The sequence below is a fragment of the Melozone crissalis genome, unplaced genomic scaffold (assembly GCF_028551555.1).
Source record: "Melozone crissalis strain CALT ecotype California unplaced genomic scaffold, PUWL_Pcris_2 ptg000033l_1, whole genome shotgun sequence".
Taxonomy (NCBI): domain Eukaryota; kingdom Metazoa; phylum Chordata; class Aves; order Passeriformes; family Passerellidae; genus Melozone; species Melozone crissalis.
Window position 1 is genome coordinate 10912033 of NW_026535811.1, and position 27877 is coordinate 10939909.

General features: G+C 40.6%; 1 protein-coding gene across 1 annotated transcript in view; it reads right to left on the minus strand.

Annotated features, from left to right (window-relative positions):
- The window catches only part of TBXAS1 (thromboxane A synthase 1), a 226676-nt gene that overhangs the window by 94062 nt on the left and 104737 nt on the right, over nucleotides 1-27877 (minus strand). The window contains exon 5 of the mRNA XM_054282019.1: nucleotides 5276-5392. Within this exon, the coding sequence (XP_054137994.1) occupies nucleotides 5276-5392 (117 nt within the window). The remainder of the gene's footprint in view (nucleotides 1-5275; nucleotides 5393-27877) is intronic.

Sequence of the window (27877 nt, forward strand, 5' to 3'; positions counted from 1 at the left end):
TTGATTTACTGTTAGCATGACAATAACAGATTCATGTCAATAAAACAATTATTTGTATATGAAAGCTACAGGGGATATCTAATCTGGAATCCTAGGTTGGGTTTGGGTTTTTTATTCCCCTGGGGGACATAAATTAGTGCAAGATTGCAAGCTACAAAGACCACAAACTGAAACATTCTTAAGTCTCATAACACCTCAAAATCTTTGTCTGATTGTCAAGAAAAATAAAGTAGCGTCAGGGGAGGTGAACTATACCAAGCATAGAAACTTGACATGTTGATCTACACTGCCTTGGGTATCAGTTACTTTCCATTTATTCTGATTTGCCAGTCAGAACATAAAACCTGCATAACCTGCCTGAGATTCAGTTCTTGGTGGGTAAATAAACCCCAGCTGCTTTGTGTTCAGATTGGCTGAGAGTAACAGGATGAAGAAAAATCTAAACAATATGGTCCCTGTAAATATTTGATCTGACAGTTATCTAATAGCAAGAGTAGCCCAGAGTCCAAATTTCTTTCTTTCTGCCAAAGAAGAGCATTTGGGGTTAGGGTTTTCATGATGCCAGGGGCTTTGCTGTATAAATCCTGCCAATATGCTGTTTGGCACGTAACAACAATTAGCTTCTGATTCTGCATATGCACAGTGCATGTGGATCTTTGCACTATTCAAAGGCATCAGAGTCACATTCCTCTAGTTAGATGTGGCCCTCAGTATTCATCAGTATTATTATTCCCCTCATTATTAGCATCCAAACTAAAAACTAGAAGGCTGGATCATATTCACTGTAAGCAGACACACTGGAGACTTTACTGTTCACAGACAGCAAGCAGAAGTCATGTTGGGGCTCTTGTCCCACAAATGTTATGAAACAGAAAGCAGGGAGAAGGAGGAATAATACATCCCTAACACAAGAATTGCTTCCCTTCCAGATTTCAAGTCCCTGAATAAAACCAGAAAAAGAGCAGAGTGTCAGAAAGATGTTTTGTGAAAGGATTTGTTTCCATCACTTGAGAGTGCAGCTGTGCTATTTCTGGGCACAACTTACCAAAATAAGCAACTCAACAAGATACTGGCCTGTGGCTCAAGTTTATGCACATTTCACATTTTTACACCAGTTTTTACATTAGTGATTTGCTTTACCTTACGTGAGCACATTTGCTTTGTTTAGCAACAACAGCAGATTGCAGAGACACTCCCAAAATGCCTTTGACCAATGTGCACAGACTAACAGCAAATCAAGGAAACCTTAATGCGTGGACTGTCAGATCTTATGTCCTAGTGGGACATGAGAGATCTCCATGCCTGAGAGTGACACTAGAGGATTTTTCTGCACTGTTCTGCCATGTTATTACAAGTTCTGCTTTATGTCTCCCTTTATTTGAAAGAAATGCCTCAACACAAACTCTACTTCACAGGTTATTTAGGACACTACTACATTAAGCTGTGCTCTCTTCTTTAATTTTTGTGTTCTGTTTTGTTTAAATGGTTTGTTAATGGAGGAAAGGATCCCTGGCATACTGATAGGAGATGACAAGACTACTGCAGCACCATCAGAATAAATAAAAATCAATAGGTTTTCTGCTGGTGTTGGCTGTAAAAGAGAGTAGAGCTATTTATCAAGTCTGACAAGGGGTCCAGAACTGCAGGATCATCATAGGCACCACAGCAAAAAGAAGAGGAACAAAATAAGAAATACTAAATAGGGAATCAAGGTTGGTACAGCAAGATCACTAACATGTCAGCTTGTTTCAATACATACCAGCTGAGGAGAGCATGACAGGAACACTGGGAAATGTTTCTATTACTTAGAGCCTCTAGGTATCATAATTCACCAATTCCTCATGAATTATATCTCGGATCAACTTTCAGTGATTGGTGTTGTTCCCACTTAACAGATAAAAGTTGTTTCATGCACAGAGAATTTAAGTAGCTTCTGTCAGATCACCCACAGGCAGTCAAGGGCAGGAAAGTGACATGTCTTGGGTTTCCTGTCTCCTGTCTCTCATTTCTCATTCTTAGTGCTCCCACAGCAGTGGAACTATGGGGTTCATTCAGGAGTCTTACTGGAAAGAGCTTATTATATTAGATCTGCTACCAGCTACAGTGGCATCTCACATGGATGCTCCCCAATCTTACTGCAGGCTCAAGCTTGTAAGTCTATTGCTTTATTCACCACCACTGTAGTATTTGTGTTCAATGCTATCCGGACAAATCTTCCTCCAGCTGGAGTGGACTCCTTTAGTAATCTTTACATGCTTGTTAGAAAAAGGGAGAACACCCAAGACATTGAAATCCATAAAAGCAACAGTGAAATGGTGCACAGCTTTTAAAGACAAATTGAGAAAAGAGAAAGCTGGAGAAGATGTTAAAAACTCTTGAAAAATGTTACTAAAGCAACTCTCTGCAGACACACAGAAATCACTATATTGGCTACCCAACAACTCTATAACCTCTAGTTTCAGTTCATTTCCTGTAACTTTGAAAAATTCAAAATTTCTGGAATCATCTTTTGATCATTTGCTGGCTGGCTGTTGGAGATATTTACCATACTACGGGGAAATTCCTCAAGCTCAGTGAACTTCTCAGTGACATCACACCACTTCTTAGAAGTGACAAGGGCAAAGCTCACCTCTGCCCACAGCCCCAGGTGCCTCTGTGGAGCACAGCAGGTTAAACCTTAGCCACACACATTAGCTCTGTCTGGAGCCTTGTCCTCCAGCAGCCAGGCCAAAGGGGCTTCTCACTTCTCACTCTTGCTAGCCCTGAAACTGTCCCTTCTTGAGTTTCTGAAACAGAGATATCAGGAACCTGGGTCTCTGAACTCTCTGTCCCTTGGTGCATCTTTGATCTGACATGATTGCTATGGGGAGCAGAAGGAATTGTTAACATTTGTTGCTCTGTCACAGGCTAACAGTTCCCAATTCCTTTAGAGCATCCAGACAGACAAGCCTATGTTTGGAGTGGCACTAGGGGTGCAGCACTCAAGGGGAACCCCTTTCCAAAGACCTTTCATGAGGTCTGCAATCCCTCCAGCATCACTGTGGAGTCTGCACAGAGGAACAAAGTTAAGGCACTCATCCAGAGTGAACAGAGTGGAAGACTTTGGTGTGGGATTTTGTCAAAGGAATTGATATCTTGGAAGGAGAAATAAGGAATGTCCTAGTAATATTTATAAATATGTATAAAATAGCATATCTAGGATCTTTTGCTATAAATTAGTACCAAATTTGTGTTTGTAATTCAAAGCAGAGAGGAAGGGTTTATTATAAACAGGATGTCTTGCAGATAATGCTGGATACTCTGTAGTATGGCCAATACTAGTACATGGTATTTTTGTTTCCATGCTGCTGTAAAGGTTCTGAGAGAGTACCAAATATGGGAGAGCTAAAAAGTGAGATCATAATTAATGAGCATTGATTTCCTTTGTGAAGTGTTGGTATGGCTCCTAAATTAAGCAACAGCAGGAAAAGCACATGGGCAAGGACTTAAGTTGCATTAACTTCAAATGCCAGTATTGCTAACATATTTGGGTAGAAAATGAAATGCAAGGCTGAGTAGCACATCCGTTCACCAGCGGTTCCTAATCTCACACGGGCTAACTGCAAGTGTCTGTCTGTGTAGGGATGGACAGACTTCTGGTGAAGGCGTGGGGGAGAAAAGCAAAGTTGAACCTTTCAGAAAGACCTGCCCCCCTCCTCTTTTTCCCACTTGCTGCTGAATGGGAGGAGAAAGTGACAAGTTCCAGGTCACCCTAAGCCCATGCACAGTCACACACCTTCCCACAGAGCTTTGGAAGAGGCAGCATGGGCAAAGCTGATTATCAGGCTAAAAATAAATGTCTCAATCCTTGCATGCAAGACAGCTAGCAGGCACTGGCCAGCCCTCCCTTTCACCTCCTACCATTATTCCTGCAGTCCACCTCCACCAACAAGCTATGCATTTGGCTTGGCCAGACCCTGCAGAGCCCAGCCCCAAAGCAGGATCCCTGGGGCTCCACTCCCTTGCCCTCACCTTGCTCCTCAGCCAAGCCTGCCTGGCAGGTGCTGGCAGAGGTTGCTCTCCACAAATTGAGGGGAGTGCAGCGTTATCTTTTGTTAGTCCATGAGCAAAGAGCCGATGACCTGCAGCAAGGCAGATTAATTTCCGCCAGCAAAATGCAAAACTCTGCTCTCCCCACCACGCCATGTGCAACTAATCGCTTGCATATTTAAACACCCTTGCCTTGCTGAAATTTCGTGATGGAGTTGGTGACAGAGCAAATGTCAGGGCGCATAACCAATGGCATTGTCAGTGGTGATTAATCAGCATCTCCGCCAGGCTGGCGGCCAATTAGAATTTACCATAATAAGGAGGTGACAGCCGGCGTTGCTAAGCGACCGCTGTCTGTGGAGCTGGGAGAGCCAGACACATTTAGATGTTACTGTGGATTTCGACAGCGGCATGTCAAAACAACACAAGCGTCTGCCCAGTGGAAAATTTTACAACCCAGGACTGGGCACCGGAGTGAGGCATGATTCTCTTTCAGAATAAAACATAGAAAGGAAGAGGTGATTTTGGTTTGGTTGTTGTGGCATTGTTTTTTTGTAGTTCTCCTTGAAAGAAGACTGTAGCCGGTCAATCATTTATATACATTTAATTAAGAGATATCGTATCACTGGAACAGGACTTTGTTACTGGGTAATGGGTTCCCATGGCTGAGCAAATGCTGATACATTTGTAGGAAATTAGCAGCAGGTCAGCACAGAGACATTTATTTTCAGTCAGAGGTATTTATCTGGCAATGACATTCTGTTCCAGTGACTTATTTTATTATATGAAAGGATTAAAGAATAAAAGGAGGAGGGAAAGGGAAGGAGATGCAGAAATGAAAATAGACTGACAGCAGTTCCTGTGTTAACATGAGAGTTGCTGACTCTGCACAGCAAGAAAAGCTATGTTCCAACTGGGAGCAATAACCTTTCCTGAACTTAAGCTTACTCCTAATAGGGCAGAGGAGAGGAAGGGGTAAGGGTCCTTCTTAAGTATGCTACACTTTCATGGAAAAACTGACTTAAACAGAAGAAGACAGAGAATCATATCTTCAGAAGATCTATTTGGATTTTCACCCATCTATGATCTGAACCATGCCATATGGAAGCTCTGCTGCATGTGCTCTTCAGGTCTAAATAAAGTGGCACAAAGTAGCAGGTTTTACCTATCCTTAATATGGACCTACATAAAGCAGATGCCTGCACAAGTCTTCTAAATTATGAAAGCAGCAATGTCTACACCTTACCTCTTTCAGTTTGGTATCGCTGAAGGCTGGGGTCAGGAGGCTCCGCACAAACTTCCATCTGTCATCACGAAGACAAAGGATGCTATCAAGCATTGGCTTGGATATCAACTTCGGCTTCTAAGTTGAAAGAAAACATAATTCAATTTTAACACAAATGCAACTACAGCTACTCAAGACTCTGGAACTTGGGAAGATTGCTCAGGAAAGGCATTGTACTGCTGCCCCATGAAGAGAGGTTCAAATCAGTCCCAAACACCAAGCTAAACATGGATGAGGCTGGAGAAAATTTCTCTTTTGCTGCACTCATTTTCTCTTGGGCTTTAAAAGTCCTGGACCAGCTCCTTTCTCAGACTGCTCCGGTTCTGATGCCCCTGGTGTTCTCCTGAGATCTCCTTCACTGAGCCCTGGCTTCTTCCCTATCTTTCTAAGGTGACTGGCAAGAGGACTTGTCAACACTCCCTGTTTGTGTGACATGAGTGCCAACGCACCGCATGCTGGTGTTGGTGGGGGACACCATTTCTGGTGACAGCTGGCATGTCAGGCTGTTATATGCATTTTAAAAGTCTTCAGAAAATATGACGATTAGAAAGCAAGTCCCAGTCCTTACTCTGTTTATAAGGAACACTCTCACTAAGAAGTTGTGGCCTGTGACTCTTATAGCTGCAGCAGTTGGTCAAATACAGCAACTTAAAGCACTGCTCCATGAAGTTCTGTACCAAAATGGCTACTGTGAACTTAGTAAATCTTGCCTGCTATCTAAGAAATTCTTGTCCAGAAAACAGTGATATTCACCAAGGAGTAAAAGGATATAAAAGACAAAAGAGCAAGCGCATCAGAAAACAACACACTTCTGACTGGAAGAAGAATCAGAAGATGTCCAGCCCCACAGCACAAAATATTACATCTTATACTATGTCAGAAGACATTTCCTAATTGTTCCTGAAGAATTGTTCCCCAATAACAGAGATTCAACAACCTCCCCACTCAAACTCTTCCAGTGCTGTACTGCTTTTACCATGGCAGCACAATCTCTCTCTCTTGCTGGAACTTTTGTCTTTGTGCTGTCCAGGCATAGAAGTCAGGTTATTCTCCCTATCTTTGCAGTAGCCCATACACACAGAAGGCTGTAACAACCACTAAACATATTGCAGCCATCTATCCCACACAACACCATTTCACTCAACACATACTTATCAGTCATGCTCTCTAGGACTGTTTGCTCAGTGTTGGTACTGTTCCTCTGCACAGTCTTGCTGATTTACTTCTTTCTTAAGGTACAGTCCCTGTGACCCAGCATGGTACTCCAGGCAATAAAGGATTTTATTCCCCCCTTCCAGGCTATATTCCTCTTATTCACCCTGGAATATTACATACCACAGCATGACACTGTACTCATGAACTGGTTTGTAGCACCCTGCAACTTTCAAACTTCTTTCTGAACAATCACTCCCTAGGAACTTATTCTCCAGCCTTTATCCTTAAAGCTGGTGACTCCCCATTCATATGCAGAAAGTGTCCCTTTGAACTATGACCATTCCCTTTAAGATTATTTGTGCAACTGGATATCACCACCTCAAATTTTAGCCCTTTCTTTCACAGCCTCTTTCATCCTTACCAGCTTTCTACAGAAATTGTTAACATACTCAGCGCCAACATCTAAATCATTAACAAAATTACAGAACAATTCTTGCAAAGAAGGCACCCTGTGCTCCTCCCTTGCCTTCCAACAGTGGACTGTTCCAAAATACATTTCAGGCATTGTACAGTAATATCCTCCAGAAAAACCACTCTAAGATTGATGGGTGTGGGCAGAAGGTCTACTCTTCTCTGGTTACCAGGAGGTGCAGAGACATTCATTTGTGCATGTGAGATCTTCTGGATGTTGCAGCAGCAGTACAGTTCCCCAAGTTATCAGTAGAAACAGTATCCATTTTACTGGGAGAGACTCAAACAAACCAATGATTTTGGCCATCTCAATGCCATCTATTGATCCCTTTTGTCCTCTGACCTTTCCTTTCAGTCCTTCTTTCATTACTACAGTGCATGAAAAATGAATTCTTACAACCTGTAACACACCTGGATACTTTAATATCATTTTGTGCCTCACTATTTCTGACTTTATTGCCATTACATGCTATTTTTTTATCTTTTTTCTTGGAAATCTGACCTACTTTCCACTCTGTAAAAAAAACAACTTCTCTTCAGGAGCCATGAAGAACTGGCAGTTTAGCTACACTGGTCTTCCACTGCACTTCCTTAACTTTCCTCCTTATTGAAAGAGTTTGCACTTAATATCATTTCTTTAAGGAGCTGCCAGCTCTCCTTAACACCTTTTTCCTTTACACTTGCCAAATTCTTACTACACTGCATAAGCTTGTAAAAAGCAGAAGCCTATTTTATATTGCAAACAGGCTAATGGGATAGTTTTACATTCTCAGCAACACCCTCTAGTATAGTAAACTAATGTCACTGGGACAACACTACAAACCAGTTTTGAGCAAAGATGAGCAGCTTTCAAGTAGAAAAGTACATATTAAACTGAAGGAAGATATTGACTTAGCTACTGTCATCAGATGACAACTGTAAAACAAAACAAGGGCACTTTTAAAATGTATGTATAGAATATTCTATTTTGTACAATAACAAGGAAAATCTTGGACAGGCTGTCAGAGTTGAAACATCTTGGACTATTTACTCTGAAGAGCCTCTTTAAATAAATAATCTGTTTTCTAATTTGTCAGTAGGTATCTTTCCTGAAGATCACAAGGGCAGCTAGAAAGAACATCACTCAGTGAAGCACTCCATCATTTGTTACAGATATTCAAAGGCACAGTGGAATCAGAACAAAGAGCCTCCAGACAATTGGAAAAGAGCATCTTCCTGTCAGAAAGTCCTGTATGCTACCCTCTGCTCCACAGCTCTTCTGTGCTGCTAGGACAGCCATTTACACTTAATCTTGACTCAGCTGGTCACTAAAGGAGTGCTCCTTGTATCTTCAGTCTTCATTTCAAACCCTGAGACCCAGACTGCAGTGCTCCTGAGTGCTCACTGAAATCAACAGGGGAAGTGCCTTGATCCTGTGAATGCATTAGTCCAAGAAATCAGGTCATTGAGTGCAGCCCCCAAATTAGCAAACACTCTCAGACCTGTTTCAACCACCAGCCTTCACTTCTGCTTTATAAAGTGGATATATCACATCACCTCCTCAGAAATGCTAACGAGACATTAACATTTCTGAGGCACTCAGGAACTACAATGAAAGAGCAGAATAACAATTCCCACAAGGAAATTACCAATTTTGTCTTCCAAGCAAGGTTTAAATAGCATACAGGAAAAAAAAAAAAAAAAAGAAAGAAAACCAGAAAAAAATTACAGGGCAACACTTGGAAAGTATTTTGCATCCAGTCCTAAATTGAAGGCTGCCCAAACTGTGCACTCTATAAGACAAATCTCTTTTGCAAGACAAAGCTCCACTTAGATAATAACAGATGTGATATAAATCTCACTGCATTTGTCTTGAAAGCAAATTCCCTTCCTAAAACCAAACATTCACCCTAAAAAGTGCTCCTAATTGCATAAAGACCGTATACAGCACATTCATAGAGGGACTCAGTTATTGAACAAAAAGCCTGCTAACTATAATATTATAACTACAACCCTAACTACAGCACTGCCTTTTTAGCACTCTGCTTTATGACAGCAATGCTCCCTTAACATCATTTTGGTGTGCACAATATAATATACATATAAATGCTGCAAGGAAGGAAAACCAGCTTTGGCCATAAATTATTTTACTCTGTATCTTTAAAACTGGGCACACAAAAATTTGTGTTTATTGGAATACCATCAGAATGACTGACAGTGTATAGCAGATTTCATTTATCAAGTTTTCCTTATTGTTTCTGCAAACACTTTCCTCCTAATTGCATAACCTGTGTTGCAGGTTCATATAGCAGGAATGAAAATGGATTTGGTATGAGAATGAGCCTGAAATATCTCAGTGAAAGATGAAGTGTCATCTCTTTCCAAATGGACAAAATGCTATATGTATGTAAAAAATCTTGAGCTTATAAAAATCACCAAAAAAATTACCATGGGAGGCAGCTGTAATATTTTCAGGGGTAGTATTTTGGTTTTTGGGGAGCAAAGGAGGTTGTTTTTAAGTCAAAGGCAATCAGGATTATGTTCCATCCATCATTATCTCAATACTGAACAACTGCTCTGTGCTTCTTTCTCCTGTGTAATCAACCATTTCTGGTACAGCAATGCTCCATGAAAACTACTGGCAGCATGGTAATCTCTTGCAGTGTACCTGCAAGTGCTGCTGAGTTCCCACATTCACAGACATGCCATCAACCACAACAAGGAAAATTGGATTGATTTGCTTGCAAACGAATCCTTTAAAACATTACTGCTTTTAAAAGAGAAAATGAAATAATATTTGCAGATGAGTAGCTTCTCTACAATTGATGCAAGAATTCCCTCCCCCACAAGGTGTTCCTCAGGATGACCCCTCAGACCCAGTTATTGGCTTGTTTGTCATGAGTCAGTTTGGCTTCCTCTGTGTTACTAAATAATTCAGGCAAGTGAATCTTTAGCTCTAAGGCCAAGTGGAACAGAACATCCCCTGTCCCCAAAGTTAAATCCCTTTCCCAAAAACAGTGGAAATATCCAAACTGCTTCTGGTCATGGCACATGTTCTTCTCCTGAACTGTGCCCAGGCCATGCCTGGGAGACAACTAATCAATACACAACAAAACTGTGCTAAGAAGCATGTCAAATGGATATCTGTAGGACCTATTCATGCACTAATATCCTGCCCCTGTTTTATCTTGGAGTAAAACTGCAGCCTTCTGTGATTCAAACAATATTTGCTCCTTTCCCAAGTTTGTCACTAGCAGGCTAGACTGAACCTCTGGCAGACAGCAATGACTGCCTAGAGCAGAAAGAAGGGTAACAGCACCATTATGCTCCCTTAGACACCTCTTATTTCTTTTGGCAGAAAAATGAAGGATAAAGTTTCCCCAGCAGAAGGTAGTTAATGCAGCCATGCACTTTTTAAGTATCCTGAAGAGATGAATCTTCAAAGAAGCTAAAGGGTACCTTCAAAGACCTTTAAAAGCCACTCACCTCCACAGAACTAGCTGCTAATCTTCTCCATGTGCTCTGACAACACAGTGAGAAACAAAACTCTATAAAAAACAAAACCTCAGACACTTTGTTATCTTAAACTTAGACTTAATCATAGCCCACTCCTAACAAAACCAATCAAAACCAATTTACTTCTACAGCAGTAAAACACCAGCACTCAGTCTCCTCAGATTCAAACAAGGAAATAAGCTCTACAGCACCCAAAATCCCAAATCCAAACAGTAACTCCAACACTAATTCTGGTATTAGTCATGCCTAGCAAACAGCATTTGCCTGCATGTAAGCTTTCTTCTAGTCCCACAGCTGTTGTGGGATCCAGCTTTAACTGGAATCCCATGCCCACACTCTCCTGAATTTTAGCCCCAATCTCAAACCCTGCGGCCCACACCAATGAGAGCCATTTGCTCCTCTCTCCTTCAGCCTTTCTTCAGTACCCAGGGGGATTTCAGTATCCAGAGTTAAATCTAACTCTGGGTTCCTCCACTTTTCCCATTTTAGGGAAATTTTGGGGGTAAATTCCCAGTGTGGGGGGGGTCATCCTTCTCCTAGTGGGGGATGGCTTCCTCCCCAAGGCAAGTTCCGGAAGCAAAGAGCAGAAGTGCTTGCACATCACTGGGTTAACTTGTTCATCTTCTTATTTTCAAAAAGGTTTAATGTCCTTTTCTTGCTAAAAAGGCCCTTGTGATTAGGCATTACCATCCTGTTTAAGAAATTGCATTTTTAAACTGAATTTAATTAAATGAAAGTTAATAAAAAATGTGATAGAAAGTTCGTAGCTTGAAGACAAGACACTATCCCCATGCCTCAGACAGGAATTATAATAAAATCTGTTCTTAAGATTACTCATTCAACTCCCCTTGACTGACAGGTCACCACCACCAGTTCAGCCAGCAGGTGGAACCAGCAAACCCATGAACTGCCCATATGGTATTTTATCCAGTCAGTGGCAGTGGCGTGACACTTAACAGATCAACATAACACTTGCTCTTAAAAAAGGCAACAGAAAAAAAATCCCTGAGATATCTCCAGGAATACATCCTACCAAGCTTGCAGTAAGTAGATCATGAAAGTGGGAAGGCAGGAGATGCCTCCATATATTAGCATTAAAGATTCCCTGTTAGTAAACTGATACAGGATATTCCTTCCAACTTCCTTGGTGTTTTAAGTCACGCTCAGCTCTCCCTTTATTCATGACATTCAACGACATATCGTGTGGAGGCTTTTGACCGAGCCAGGAAAGTACTGCATTGCATGTTTTCAAAACCCAAAACAGAGCTCATTTATGTCACATACCCCGTAGCTCATGGCTGTTTCTATCTGGAAGGCCCTTGCATACACAGATGTTATAGCCACATCTCTTCAAAGCACGCAAAATTTTTTCTCTTCATAAATCATCATCTCATAATGGAGCAAGACCAACTCCTCAGCCCAAGAGCCAAGCCTTTGCAGAGGGCAAAGGGCTGGCATTGCCCACTGAGGGCTGTGTGCCAGTGTGGGAGACCACGGGGCCTCTCTCAGCCCTCTGCTGTGACTGTGAGGGGCTTCCCATCCTTGTTAAATCCCAGGGAATCACTACACACAGGAGTTGTCTCTCTCTTTCCAAAACTCTATTTCCAAATCCTCAGATGCCACACATCCCACACTGCTGCTCCCAGGCAGCTGAAATCAATCTTTCCTTGCCCATTAAAATGATTTAATTTTAAAAATTTAAAGTTTAAAATTAATTTAAAATTATTTAACTTTCATGGTCGCAGATACTACTTCATAAACACATTGCTCAAAACCCTCCCAGATCGCCAGCTCTGCTAATAGTCTATTACACTTATGTCTCCTCTTCTTTATCAGTCTAAAAAAAGTTTGATTTTAGTATGTGTTATTCAGAAGGTGATCTTACAGCTTCAGAGGGGAAACAAAAATCACCAAACTTACTCCAAAACACTCATATTGCTTTGCAATTTCATAAAAGTGTCTAGTAAAAGTTTTCAGCTTAATTTGAAATCAACATGCCTGCAGAGAAGAGAAGAAAATGCCCATGGATTATCTATTTCATTAAGCTTTTAGGTTCTCCTTGGTCATTAAGGTTCTTCAAAAGAGTGTGACAGGGTAGAATTGGTTTCAGTGATTACAGCAATTGTCTTTCATTCTACTCTATAGATCAGACTATACAAAAAGGCATCTCCAAGCAGGTTCTTTTGTTATCAAGTCAGGATCTTTAACAACTAATGACTACTATTCCTAATTACCCATTGGAAAAATGGCACAGCCAACCCCAGCTTACAAGCAAATTTTTGTTTTTTTCCTGGCTATTTTTCCTCTCTGTGGCAAGCAGCCTGGAAACATCTGTTCTTGTCTCTGCAAACATTCTCTTAAGTCATGGTTTTGTCAATAGAAACCAAAGCGAGTCATTGCAGTGAGGTAAATATAACCATCCATAACTGCTAAAACAAACACATATGGCCTCCTGCAGTCTGACCCAAACTGATGCAAGTCACACGTTCCATTTGTTGGTGTAAGCAACGCCAAAATTAAGCCCATGCATTCATGAGTTTGCATATGGTGGTCAGTTTGCACATTTGGGATCAAAACAATCAAAGCAAAGAAAAAAGTACTTGCTCTTAATTAATCAATAATTTTGGTATTATAAACAAACTCAGGTTGTACTAGAGAACCCATACTCTATAAAGAGTTTCTGCTGAGAAGCAGTTGTTAAACATGTTTAAAGCCACTTTCCAGCTGACATAACTGGACTTTTTAATATTGGATAAAGTTATAAGACTATTAAAAGCCTCTCTGTTTATACACACTTCTCTTCAAGGAAAGGTTGAGGACCAGAAAGTTCCTTTTACAATATGTAAAGAGAATTTGGAAATAAAGCAGTCCCCCATAACTTTTGGTGCACATATATTCCCATGTTTTCAGTCATTGGCATATGTAGGAATGACAGGCAATGCCCATAAGAACGTTGGCTGGGTCTTTTATTTACATTGAATTCCATGCTCTGTTCATCCAGGGATATATCTGCAGTAACCTTAAAGCTTCTGGAGAATACCAAGAGAGATTGTAGGTACCACTCACCATCCCACTGCCTCTACTCTTGGCTACTGACTCAAATGCCTTGGGTGTGCAGCTGGATACCTCAGAAAAAGCTCACCAAAATGAGTACAGACTTATCCAAGCTGCCATGACAGCAGTGTAGGAAGGAACCTATACTTCCTTAAGGTTTCACCACCTTTCTTCTCATGGACATAATAACAAAACATATTCCAGAAGAGAGGTCACTACAGCTGTGATCAGGGATTACTCTCTTTCTTATAACTGCAGAGTGAAAGAAGTCATGGTAGCAACCCACTTTCAAATGATCACTGACAGAACAAAAGCCACAGTGAGGGGAAAAAGTTGTAACTCCTTCCTGTGGATAAGGATAGGAAGAAAAATAAGGAAATAAGAATAATGAAGGAAATAATTATTATTGCAGGAGTACAGGTTAGGGGGAGGGAGGGATGGTCTGAGGCCTCTTAGGCTGCTGAGATTCTCTAACTTCTCTTTCATGAATGGCCATAGGATTTGGCCTTGATTCAACAAATAAGGCTGCAAGTGCATTGTCTCAAAGAATCACCTATAAGTTTCTAGGTGGGGTACTTCACAGAGAGGTGAGAGGACTGCCTTGGAATGATTTCCAGTAGGTAAATGTGTGAAATTCTTTCTCTTGCACTCTGGTCAATTTGTCACAGGGGACTGCACTGGTGCAGCCTGGCTCCACCACTTTGTGATTCAAAGAACCATGTTTATTGCTGTTCCATTTTCTGCAGTGCCTGAGCCACCAGCCCATTTCAAAGGCACACATGAGGGCCATCTCCTCTCAAAACATCATATTCATAGCTCTCCAACCTTGGACAAGGTTCAAAACTGCTAAGCCTCTATTTGGTGATTTCAGTTGCTGAAATCAGCAGCTCCAAGGGATTTGAGGTACCTCAGAACATTAGCTATGGCTGAGCAAGAGCTTTAAATCTGTATTGTCAAATTAAGCTCCTCAAATAGGGGTTAAATGCTTAGGACCTTCTGGTCACTAGCAGAGGTAAGAGAGGCAGGTGAAGGGGAGGCTTAGCAATGGCTTAGTTTAAAAATATCAACTGCATGCAGTGTTTTTATTTGGAGAAAAGTATATATAAGAAATGTCACTTCTTCATGTGCTTCATATTTTATTGACAATTTTAGTTTGACCTCTTTCACTCAGGTGCTGCAATGCAGAAATAAAATTATATACAGGCCTGTGTAGCTTAAAATCTCAAAGCACCAAGAAACACTGAAAATAAACAAGTGGCTAAATAGCTAACTATGACCAAAGGTGGTAGACATTTCAAAGGGTTTCTACCAGTCTTCCAAGTTGCCATGTAGCACCTAAAACTTGTTGCCCAATACCCCATCTCCCATGTGACAACATCCTGATACACAAAATATACTACAAGTTGTCATTTATCTAATTTGAAACAGAAAATCTGGGATTAATATGGCAAACTGACGATCTCCAATATGTGCAAAATAACCCAAGAAAAAAGTATTTCACCTTCCCCCTCCAATGCCAAGAAGAAAATTTCAAAACAATGTCAAACAAAGCCAATAAAAGTTTTCTTGTGAGGCCTCCTAATGGTTTAAAAACAAAAAATGGGTTCAAGATGATATTTAAATCAAACTACTGGAAGAAAAGGGCTATTATAAACTAAAAACATGAATACAGCTTTCAGCTTAGGAAGTCAACCATGGGCAGTCAGATGTTAGGGGGACATTCTACAGGAAAGACTGCCCTACACTTGCTCTGCTCTTCTGCTCCTTCCCTAAGCATATGCTGCTAGTCCAAGGCAGAACACTCCCTGGCTAAATACTTTAATTTTTATGTTACTTTTCCTTTGAAAAGTCATTCAGAAAGAAAACTTCGGGTCAGCTGTAACAGCAGAATGACAAGCTGTCAACAAATCACATTTGCAGTACCTGCTCAGCTGAAGAATTTGAATTCCTTGCCTTCACAATTCTTTCTAATTATATTAAGTGGATATTTACACATCAGGGGAAAAAAAATCCAAATTTCACATACTAAGATTCCCACATCTATCTGTCAAAACATTAATGTATTTTCCTGATAGCAGTAGCTGCTTTTGTTCCTCATTTATTTGTCCCTCAAGAAGAGCTAGGCTATAAAACTTCCTCAGGAGTTGCACAGCACACTTTCAGCATTTTATTTTCCAAGATTTCATATTTGTGGTTATTGCCTAGTTTCAATCAAATTTTTAAAAAATCCTAATTTATGAAAACATGTTTTGACATGTTTATATGAAATAATGTTTGTGCATTTGCCTCTTACAAATTAATTTGAACATATCCAGAATTAAATGTTTGTCATAAGATAATTTCAACAATAATAAAGTCCTATTGTGCACAGATAGCATTACAGGACTTATCATGAGATCCCTAGAGCTCACAATTTCTGTAAAACAGCTTCAATTCACAAACCACCTGTAAGCAGACTGTTGCTCACATCACTCTCACTGATTTCTTCAAGGAGAGAAGTTGAAACACTCCTCTGAGTATCAGCAAGTAACTCATTGAAATAATTTAACAGTATCAGCTACTTTTGTATTCTTAAGCATTTAGACTTGCAATATGAAGCAGTGTGGATTACAAAACATAAAGCATGTCACCATATCTTGTTATCTTAAGAGTTCTAGGATAAGATAAAATGTTAAAAACAACAAAAACCCCACAAATTGGAGTCCACACCACAGAGGTCACAGATCTCTTTCTGGCCAGGCAGGCCTCCTTCAGGTGATGCAGCATTTAGGGGTTCTGTTCCACTACTCTAGCTTCAGTTTTAGTGCCATGACATGAAACCAGAGGGGTGGATCAGAACCTGAATTCTCCCCACTCACGGTGCCCCAAAAGCCAGCAGCAGCATTTTGGGCACACACAAGCTGGGAGCTCAGCAAACATACAGGAGGGCAGAGCAAGGTTTGGGATTTAGATTCCTTTTTATCAAGTGCCTGGGGGAGGAATGTGTGCCAGCCATGAGAATGAGACACCTGCAACCTTGCCCTGAGGATTAACCCCCGACAGCCAGGCACACACAGAGCAGCAATGAACAGCCTGGCTGGAGGTGCTGCCTGCTGGGACTCCTGTGTGAGAAAGGAAAGAGGCTTCACTCTCTGGAAGGACCAGGCACCAGTGAAATTGCCAGGCTGCACCCATGTTCAGCACACACATCACACTTGACTGCATGCACCCAGACTGTTATTTTCACTTGGAAATTAGAATCTGCACTTCCAAGGGCAGCTTTATTGATGGGTGGGAGTTGCAGCTCCCAACCATCAGCGTTGGCCAGCACAGCACACACTCCCACATCACAAGAACTCGTTTTGCATCTGTACAGCTGCTTCTCTCACACTTGAGGCTCATGCTGAACACCCCCAGCATCCAGCAGCCTGAAAAATAAAAGGGATGTTGAAACTGAAAAAAATAACCCTCTGAGACATGTCTAAAACCCTGCTGATTTTTTTACTTAGAATAAATCTTAACCCAAGGACAAACCGAAGTTTTTATAACCAAAAGTGACTGTCACTGCCAATATAAGATAAATGTTACCACAAGCATAAAGGGAAGAGCTGAAAAAAGTGAAAAAAAAGAGAGAAAATGAAAAAATGAGAGCTGCTCCACTTGACTACAAGGAGGGTAAAACAAATGAGTGCCATCTAGCAGCCAGGGCATTTAGAGAACATGTAATGTGACACAGTGAAACACCAGCTAGGGAGGGTACATTCCTTTTAAAAATTCAAATCAAATATTAAACAAAAGTAAAACCAGAGCTGGTGAGAGAAACTTAAATCAAGTCATGAGGCTTGCAAGAAACTGTCAATATTGCAAAATCAATTTCTTTCTCTAGGCTTTCTGGAAAAAAAGAAGGAAAAAAGTTCTAGAAACTACCTTTTATAGATGTTTTTGGAACAAAAAATTTTACCTCTCAAATTGAAACTACTTTTTATATTAAAAGCTGTAACTAAAAAAAATTATTTCAATCAACTATTTTTATTTTGGCTTTAAACTCTTCAAAATCAGATATGACATGAAAATTCTGTCTTCCACACATTTCCTAATCAAATCTCAGAAATCACTAGAGCAAAGGTTTTGTTTTTTAAATTCTTACTGCTGACAATATGGTATGCCATCAACTCCTACTGCAGTCAATTACAATTATACTAGGAGGATACTAGAGAGCAAAATAAAACATTAAGAAGTTTGAAAATCTTAGGCTTAGTGCAGTCCTTGTATCCTAAAGCAGATGCAGAAATGGGTTCAAATGGATCCAATTCTTTAGTTATGTTATCATACATAATTTTTCCCCCCACAGGATCTCTGTTTGATTTCTCACATTTAAGATTTCTAGAGGAAATATCCAGAAAGTTTTTAACATTGCACATAAAAACCCCAAAACCTTTCATGTGGAATTAATCAGTCACAAACTCAAGGTTCTCCCCCTTCAGACATAAAGCTCACATGATGACTTGTAGAAATTCTTTGTCATTTGTAGAGTTCTGTCAGCAGGGAGCGATAGCAGTAAGTCAGTCTCCTCTAATATTTTTTTGTTGAGTCTCTGTTTACTCAGATTCTTCAGGGGCTTATAAACTTAAGCAGTTTGGTCAGATTTTCAAAGTGGTTTTTATATCCAGCCCTTAACACTAGAGGGAACAAAGCCAAAGCCAAAGAAACAGACTCTGGGTTTATTTTCCTCACAATCGATAAATAACCCTAACTTTTCCCTAGGCATGGTCTCCAAAATAGCAAGACCATTTTGACTGAAAAATGCTAAATGGAAAATACTAATTGAAGCAGTTAAACTATGATAATCTACAGAAAGGGAAACATTGTAATGGGAGACATTGGGCAACTTTAATTATAGATCTCACCATTGCCTCTGCAGCTTCTTTGGAACTGATGAAATACCAATATAGGCCTGATGACATTTCAACTTGACTGAAGGTCAATGACTGGTTAAACTGGAATGTTTCTGAGCCACTGTTAAATTATTCAGAATTATTTTAGGAAAGCTGCATAAAAAGTGCAAGACTGCAGTTTTAGCTTCATCTAAATGCACACACTGAGAATGGAAAAGGAAATGGGGAAACTGTCAGTTGCAATTGCCTTGAAAAGGGAAAAAAATAATATCTTGTGTACCTTCAACTTAGAATTAATCTAGCAGAAGAGAAGACTGCAAGATAGTTCTTGTTTTTACTATTATTTCCCCAAACTCTTTATTCCAGGAGCAAGCATTAAAGGGAAAGAAGAGGAACGGAACATTAGTTCAGTAAAGAACGTAATTATTTTTGTTTCTGTTGCATAACGCCAGTGAGAAGAGGTTGGCAGGAGTAAATAATTAACAATAATAGACAAGGCCCATACTTTTGCTGCAGGACAGCTGTTTCCTGATCTCACTATATGTGTTGCTGAATGTGTCTGTGAGGCTAAATGGAGTCTCTTGGAGCCACCACCAAGACTTCAGAAACAGATGAAGGAACATGAAAATGCACAGTGGCCAAGTCTCGGGTTGCTGTTGACAATTGCTGCCCCGAGATGCGTAGGATGTCTCTGTTTCGGCCCGCGCAACTGAAGAGCGAGTCTGGACTCCACTTTTCGGTCTTGAGGTTGTTAATTAATTCTTATCTATAAAATTTTCTTTCTGCCCAGCCGAGATCTGTTCAGTAAGGCAGCTCTGAGCACTCTGACTGCCCCCGAGGCGGTGTTGTCCTTTTATACTACAAACTACATATATCATATTTACACTTAATTCCCAATACTTATCACCTATGTTAGACAGTGCACTTCTACTCCAGACCAATCTCAAAGTGCCAACATCACTGCAGAAAATGGAGGACAAGAAGAAGGAGAAAGGCTAGGCACGCCCAGATTCTTCCATCTTGTCCCCATAACTCTCATACCAAAAATCCTAAAATCTACATTTTCACCCTGTGATCATTTTGTCATTATACCATTCAAACCTGTGTGACTTTCATGTCCTCATACAAAGCTGGCAACTTGCTCTAAGGGTCAAAATCAAATCTCCAGGTGTTCTGGGCAGCATGCCAAGGTCTCCGAGCCCCCCGGCAGGGACCTCGGCAACTCTGGACACCCAGAGGGATGTACTGAGTTCCAACAGCCAAGTGTGCTCAAAGTAAGGAGCACTCATTACGCTGGAGAGCTGTGAGACATGCAGTGTAAAAACTGGAGTTTTACACCCCTCATCCTCCTCCTTTTCCCTTCTAATTGTGGTGAATCAAATGCTGACAAGACATCGGCAGCAGTGGCCAGTGTCCTGCGACTTCCCTTGCTCATGGTCAGGAGCTGTGCGTTCACAGCGTGGCGCTTCCACGGCACCCCCACAACCCACAGCAGCACCACCATCCCCTCCCAAGGCTCGGATCAGCCAGTATTTGCATCAATTATTCACAACAAATGGTGCCACGACACGTGGTTGCTATATAAAGGAGAATCCTGGCTAGAGAGTGAAACAATACCTGCCGACTCATTCCTCACTTGTGATCCTCCACACTTGTAGCTGTAGCACACAGTCAGCTCTGAGGAGCTCACAGTCTCTGAACATCCTTTCTCATGGAGGTTTCATTCTTGCAGAATGAAACTTACATAGTGTAGGTCACAAGCAAAAAAAAACCAGGGTGGCAGAAATTTTCACTTAGCACAGAGTTAATTGCTAGGTAGAAGAGAACTTTCCAGGCTGTGGTCAGAGGACCACTGCAAACCAGCTGCACCAATATAAGATGCTCCAACCCCATCAGCTGTTCACCACTCCCCCTCAATTGGAGATAACCACCAGTGAAATGGAGCTGGTGGAGAGCCCTTGGGAGCACTCATCTGCTTCAGGGCTAAGTCAGCCTGCATGGCTTTGAAAAAGCCCACACTGACACATAAAGATGAATTATCTTCTGAGCTGGACCAGGGAAGGAATGCTCATGTGATCCATGTTGCAGATCTTGCTGTGGAAATGGTGAGTCCAGTTAAGACATCTCAACAAAAATTTTGGTTGTTAGCACTCTGCTAGGTAAGAACATAATCATTATATCAAAAACTAAAAAATAAGAAAGGACCTTTCATACTTTTAAGTTCAAATATAAACATAAAGGCAGGCAAATGGATTAAGATATCTGTCTAAAGAGAAAACTATTCCCACTAGTTTGAAGATATAATGCTACCTTTAAAATACTTTAAATGAAGAGCAAAATCTTGCAAGGATTAGCATAATAATTACCCACATGTATCACATTAACTCTCACTGAACAGGAATGGACTTGTGCACACACAAGAGTCCCCAGACAGAACTATGACAGTCAAAACAAAAAACTTATCCATGGAAAAAAAAATAATTCTTAATTCTGAATCAAAAATGCCCATGTTCTGGCATAAGCTTTAATAGAAAGGATTCAAAATGAAATGGGGTGGGAACAGATTTGTGGCTGATGGAGTGAATGGGAGAAATGTTGCTCAGATGCAATCTCTGGCACTGGAAGTCACCACAGCACTGGGTGCTGGAGGCCTGGCAGATAAGCCAGAAGGAAGATTGCTGTCACTGCCTGTCCTGCTGTTCTGTTTTGAATTCTGCTGCTGGCCACCTTTGAAAGAGGACACTCAACCTAAGCAGATCTTAGGCATGATACATGACAACCATTCAAATATTACATACTGCCATATCACATCTACTCCAGTGCTGAACTAGCAGACTCCCAGTTATGTTCATGTAAATCACCTCTCTGTGCTGTGAAACATCATTTCTATAGACTTAAGAGGGTTCCTGTACCATCAGATGCTTCAAAAGGACTTTTTGTACATGAGCAGCTGAGTTACCTCCAAATGTGGTTAAAGACATGAAAACAAAGCAAAGTACTGGGTCTGAACTCTGCTCAAGCGTGTGAAAAGGCCAACTCGGGTGCTGTGATCTGAGCCTATGTCAATTCTGTAACAAGTGACAGACTAATTACTCTTCTAAACAAAAGCAGACTGGGAAAGGCAAGAATCAAAGGACATGACACTCTACTGTATGTCAAAAATAGAAAAAAATGAAGAAAAATGTAAACCAAACAACCAGTCTACTACTGTCAAGTAACATTTTCAGAAGTCAGAAATGAAGGACTGGTAAAAATCTGTGATATTGGACTGAATAAGTTTCCCAAAAAATATTCTCACAGGGAATGTCCAAAGAAGTAGGATAAATTGAATTTCCCTTTAAAAAGAAACAGCAAATCGACAGAAATCAAAGGTCAGGACCAGCAAAGACCAGCAAAAACTGCATTTGCACTCCACCTACTCATAACACAGTCAGCTAAGGGAAGGATTAGATAAGGAAGCAATAATGTATTTAAACAAGAAAAAACATTAATCAGACTTACGATTTCACATATTTTATCCAACAGTAAAACATGTTCTTTAAACAAGGAACACAGCCCTAAGAATAGATAGTCCTTTCCTGCCTGTAAGTGTTGTTTCCCTTCAATGTTATTATTCAGTATTAAAAAAAAAAAAAAAAAGTGCTGCAAACCCAGTAAATAAATAGCCAATGTAGGTTTGATGAAAGATTGGCTCAGAAGACTGCTTTTGGCCTGAATAGAAAGATATGCTTTCATCCTGTTTTGACTATACTCATACATTTACCTAACATAATTGGATGTAGTTAATATTGCAGGAGCCTTCAAGCAGCGCACATTTCCCTCATTAGTGGGTTTAAAGCCTTAATGATATCTCCTGTGCTGCAGAAAAGCCCAATGTAGGCTTCAAAAGTGATTGGCAAGTTTCAACAGGAGAAAAAAAAACTGGGGGAAGGGAAGGCAAAAACTAATAATACTCTGATCTTGTCCTCTTCAGTTGTTTAGAAAAGGAACTCTTGCAGAATGATTGAATAAAGAAGAAAACAGAGGTGAGGATAAACAAGCCAAAACAGATAATTTCAAAAGCTGACCTCACATTGACTCAAACATGCGGAAGGAACAGGGAGTGGGTAAAAAGGGGGAGTAACCCTTCACATACCTGCAACACAAAAATACATACTTAGTCCTACACAAACTCCTGATGGCACAAACAAGTGCATATGCACTGCATATTGTCAAATCAGCATCTTCCTGCACCTGCAGCAAAATCACCTTTTCGTAGTTTCATTATGCAGTATTTCCCACCCTCCCTTCAAATCCCAGTAGTTTGGCAGGGAAGCCTTGCATTTAGGAAACAGAATGTCACAGTGTACCGCTAACAAAGCACATGCAAAGGGTTTGGGGTTTTGTTGTTTGTTTGTTTTGTTGGGTTTTTTATTGACTAATTTTGACCATTTTCCAGGAACAGAAATTTCACAGGCTGATTTAGCTTCAAAAGAAGCGTAATTATGTACAGCTGTATTCAGTATTTCTTGACTGCCTTGAACAAGCAGTGAAAGGGAGATTTGCACACATTATCAGCCACTATCATTAGTGCTGTAAAGTACCTAATCCATCTGGTGTTGTGGTGTCTACCTAGGAGCAGGTATTGAGCCACTGATGGCTGCAGTATAACAGCAGAAAGGGAGAGGGCTCAAAATTAACAAAACAACACAGCAACCCAAGTTGTTTCTTGATGTTGAATTGTCCTTGGGTTTGTGCTCTCCCACGGTTTTGCAAAGCATTTTTATGTGTACAGGCATGGAGAGTGGAGAATTAAAAATGTAAATTTCATCATGTGGTTTTGCAGTCTTCACAGGGGAAGAGGTAGCAGGATACCATGGTGATGGCAGCACTGCAGCCCATTAATAAACCAGAGAAAGACTCAGGGATAGATTCAAATACTTAGACCCATGCTGAAAAATAACTAATTTCATAATAACTCCTGTGAAAAATAAGAGGACTGTGCATCTCAGCATCAGCTGTGGTCTCAACATGCTGACTCATCATTTCTCCATGGTGGGGGCAAGGAGAAAGAAAACTTGTTTTTAAGTCTTCTAGTCTCCTTACAGTCAACTGCATTGCTTTTATATTGCCAAGGTTTATGGCCCATAGCATCTGAAAACAGACAGCCCATGCTTGGAAAAGAGAAAAAGTGGAAAGTTTTTATTTTGTATTTCATCTGTGTGCAACCAATCCATTTCCAGCCCTTCACACAGGGAATCAGCCACTTTTATTTGCAATCTTACCTGGAAATGTGAAAAATATTAGTGCTCATTTACTCAGTTAGAGATTCATAACTCTTAAGAAAACAAATTCATATGACCTACCTACACAACAATAGGTTAGCCAGTTAAAATAGCAGCCTCACTGGAAGTGTGGCTTTCTCCAAACCCAGCTTCAGTCTGGCCCCCACTGCTGGGGAATGTGCTGAGAGCTTCCTCCAGGCACAACAACACAGGAAACCTTCCTCAAACTGCCTAAGCCACCACTCAAAGGAAATACATTGTCAATTAGAGGGTATCTTCAAGTCAGTCAACAGGACCATCCTCAAATTAATTAGACTTAACTACAGTCAGTGTTTAAAGACTGATCGCTGGTAAGCTGTTCTAAGGCACTCCAGCTTGCTGTTATTTGTATCTTCCTAAACTTTCACAAGTCTTTATTGAATACTCAAATGTTTGAGAAGAGGCTGTGCTCACCCTCTTTTCTCTGAGAGGCAAAGAGAAAACAAAGTCTCCCATTTAAGGGAAAATCCCAATTCTGGACAGAATAAACATACTTGTGTAAATACACAGTCATGGCCCCCTAAATTAAATGAGAAGAACGTGCATAGATGTAGGCAAATGCTGACATCCTTTTATGAATTGTGGAGCTGTGGTTTAGGAGTGGTACTCCCCAATTCTGTGCCCCCACTGAGATCCCCCAAACCATGCTGCCACCCTCCTGCTCACCTGCTTTCCCCTCTCCCTGCAGCAGGATGGAGAGGGGAACTGGAGGCAGGAAAGGTAAAGATCATGGGTTGAGAGAGAGCAATTTACTGCAACTAGCAGTGAGATAAGAAAATGAACAGTAACAGCAAAAATACCAGTGAGAGGGTACAGGAAAAGAAAGGATTCACATGGAAACATCCTGAAAATAAACAATACTGGATGGTTCCTTGAACCACATTTACTTGACCAGAAGGAACCCCTTCTCCCCAGCAGAGAATCCCTTTCCCCCACCCCTGGCAATGATGTGGGATAGAATGACCTCAGGGTCCTGGCCATGCCCCCTCCCAGCTACCCAAAAAACTTAACCCTGTCCTGGCCAGAAGCAGGACAGTAGGTAAGCAGAAGCAGGTGCCAGGTGTTCCAAAGGTAAAGACAAATGAGCTCTCCCACTTCACAGGACACAGGTTTCACTTGGTTTCCTGTTCTGAATTAGAATCACAAATAAAAATTACAAACTCGGGATGATGATCCTCAAATACACTCAATTAAATCTGATAATGCTAACTTTTCTACTTTAGCTTTTTTTAATACTTCAAAGAAGACACTTACTTAAAAGGGGAGAAAAAAGAGCTTTTCATTAAAACTTTTTAATCTGCATTTCTGAAGCTTCTTTTAAGAACAAACAAAAACCCTCCCATCACAGCCATTTGAATTAACAGATAAAGCAAATCCCAACCCATTGCCATCAGTCCTGAAGCACTCACATTCACTAGTGATACTCTTCAGCTGGAAATTCCCAATATACTCTTTTACATTTATTAAGGTGACAAAGCACTTCCTAAATACTTTGTCCTTGTGAACACAAGAATTCTGTAGCAAGGCCAAAAACTGAGCTCAGAGCTCCTAAATCCTGACCTAGAGCCCAAATCACAAAACCAGACCTCTTCTCACTGGGGTTTCAGAGGATCAGGTGGCTCACAGAACATAGTGTACTAATACATCAGTCCTTTTTTTAAGGGTAACTGAAGCCAAAGTCTGATTAATTTTACAGCCAAGAGCAGTGATCATTTGACAACATTAGTTTTGTGCTATTAGCTTCAGCATATGGGGAATAAGGGACAATTTGTTGTGCACGCATAAAAAGACTTGCACAGTGTGAAAGAAATGACCCTCTCAATATTTATTATTTTAATTTTCAAATGCCTACTGCAAGCATATGCACTGCTACTTTAAAACATTTAAACAAAACTGAACTTAATTGCTCAGAAAAATTAACCTGCAAGCTCTCAAAGCAAAAAGGGGAAAGACAAAAGTAAATCCTGAATTAAAAGTGATTTTATGAGGTACAGAAGGCAGCAAAATAGTTACACATATATTGACCAAGCTAGAAAGGTATTCTAGTATGTCTAGAAGACAGCCATGGAGACACACTTGGGAAAGAAAGCAGATGTTAGGGTTGTTTACCCTCAGTCCTCCTGAACCATCAGGTCCAAACAAGGATAAGAGCTCTTGCTCAGTTTCCTGGCACTGGAAAATCATTCAGGCATCTGGGCTCATGTGCCTGTACAACAGCACCCACAAATATGCAGTCAAACAAATTAATATTAAACAGAAAAGTGCCATACAGCCAAATTCATTCCCTGCTAACATGATTCCCTTTCTCTACCAGTGCTGTACCAGACAAGCTTTCAAACCAGCTATGATCTAGAAGCTGTATAAAACTGGTAGGCAAAAAAGTAAATCTTAATAAATTCACTGCTTGGACACCTTTTCACTTATCCTCCCAAGGCACAGAATGATGTTTGGAAGCACTGAATATTCTGAGCTCAGTGAGACCAAGGCTTATTGTACATGTGGCGGGATTGATGCTTGGATTTGTCCTACAAAGCCAGGGAGGGAGGGAAGAACATCTCAGCTCTGCATCACAAACAACTGGATGTTCAAGGCACAGCCTGCCACCAGGCATGATGGCTTCACTGCATCAGGAACTGAAATGCCACCGTGCCACGCACAAAGAGGCAGATTTTGTGACATTTCCATAATAAGATATAGCACAATTGAGGTCTACAGCGCTCTAGGGAATGGAATAGAGACTCAGCCTCTCCTCAAATCACAAGGAGATCCCAAATCAATATATGTGCATCTGTATGCATCCATAAATACACACAGATATGTATTCAAGCTCACACGCAGACACAGCAACTCCTCATGGGACATGCTGGCTCCAGAGGTGTTAGGCCAGTCACCTTCCATGTTCTTTATTATCCAAACAAAAAACAAAATGAAACAGGATGAAGGAGTGGAAAAATAAAATTTAAAAAATCTAAACAGAACGAAGCAGTGAAAAAAATTAAAGCACATTCCTCCTCTTTGCAGCCACAAACCCCAGCATGTATTTAAAACTAAATATCACAATCAAACTAAATCAAACTATTCACACACACGAGATCATCACGTGTGTACAATGCCATCCCACTGAATGGTCATTTTAAAGCATGGAAGAATGAAGACCTTATTTATATATATATTTATAGGTGTATATATATATATATAGGTGTATATATAGGTATATAGGTATATATATATAGGTGTGTGTATATATATATAGGTGTATATATATATAGGTATATATATATAGGTGTGTATATATATATATATGTGTGTGTGTGTATTTATATAAGTGTGTATATATATTTGTGTGTGTGTGTGTGTGTATATGTGATGTTTTCTCATTTGTTTGACTCATTTTCCAAGCACTGACTTGCCTGCTTGTCACACAGTGTCACTGGAGCTCCAAACCATGTGCCCATGCAAAGGTAAGCTTCCAATGAAATACATTCATCCCCTGTTTACAAACTGATTTCATTGAACTTTACAACAATAATTTCTAAGTAAACAAAGAAATTCACATGAAAGGATGATGATGGCATTAACACAACCAGAAATAATCCTAGGAAGTTTAACTTGAAGAAAAGAAACATTTCTAAACCAAACAAGCAAAGGGTACAGGGTCAAGGCAGCATGCATATGTTTCTTTTGGCAACACTCTAGAATTTTCATCCCTTATGAGACAACATATGAGCATGTTGGTGGGTTGATTTTTCAAAATAAAACTGTAAAACTGTATTTGTGAGAGAGATGGAACAAACAGCCCAGCCCATAAGCTGGTAAGACTCCAGGTTTGGATAGACAACTGAATTACCACTTTTTACTGAAAGCACATCAGTGAGGCTGATGCCTGTTCTCTGAAAGTCAAGGCAGAAGGCAGCAAGAAAGATCTTGCACATGACATGCATGTGATGCTTTACTTGCAAAAGGTGGAGAACACACCAGCCAGCTCCTGAGCTGAGCTGTTTGAAGCCAGTTCTAACATCCCAGTCCTGCTCTGGAGACACTTCACCATCATCAATCACTGCAGAGTCATTTAAAGTTAATATGTTGATTTCTGCTGACTGAGGTTCTGACCCAATTCACAGAATCACAGGATGGCTGAGTTCAGAAGGGATCTCTGGAGGGCATCTTGTATCAAATTTAGATAGAACTTTGGATACAGTAATATCCAGTTT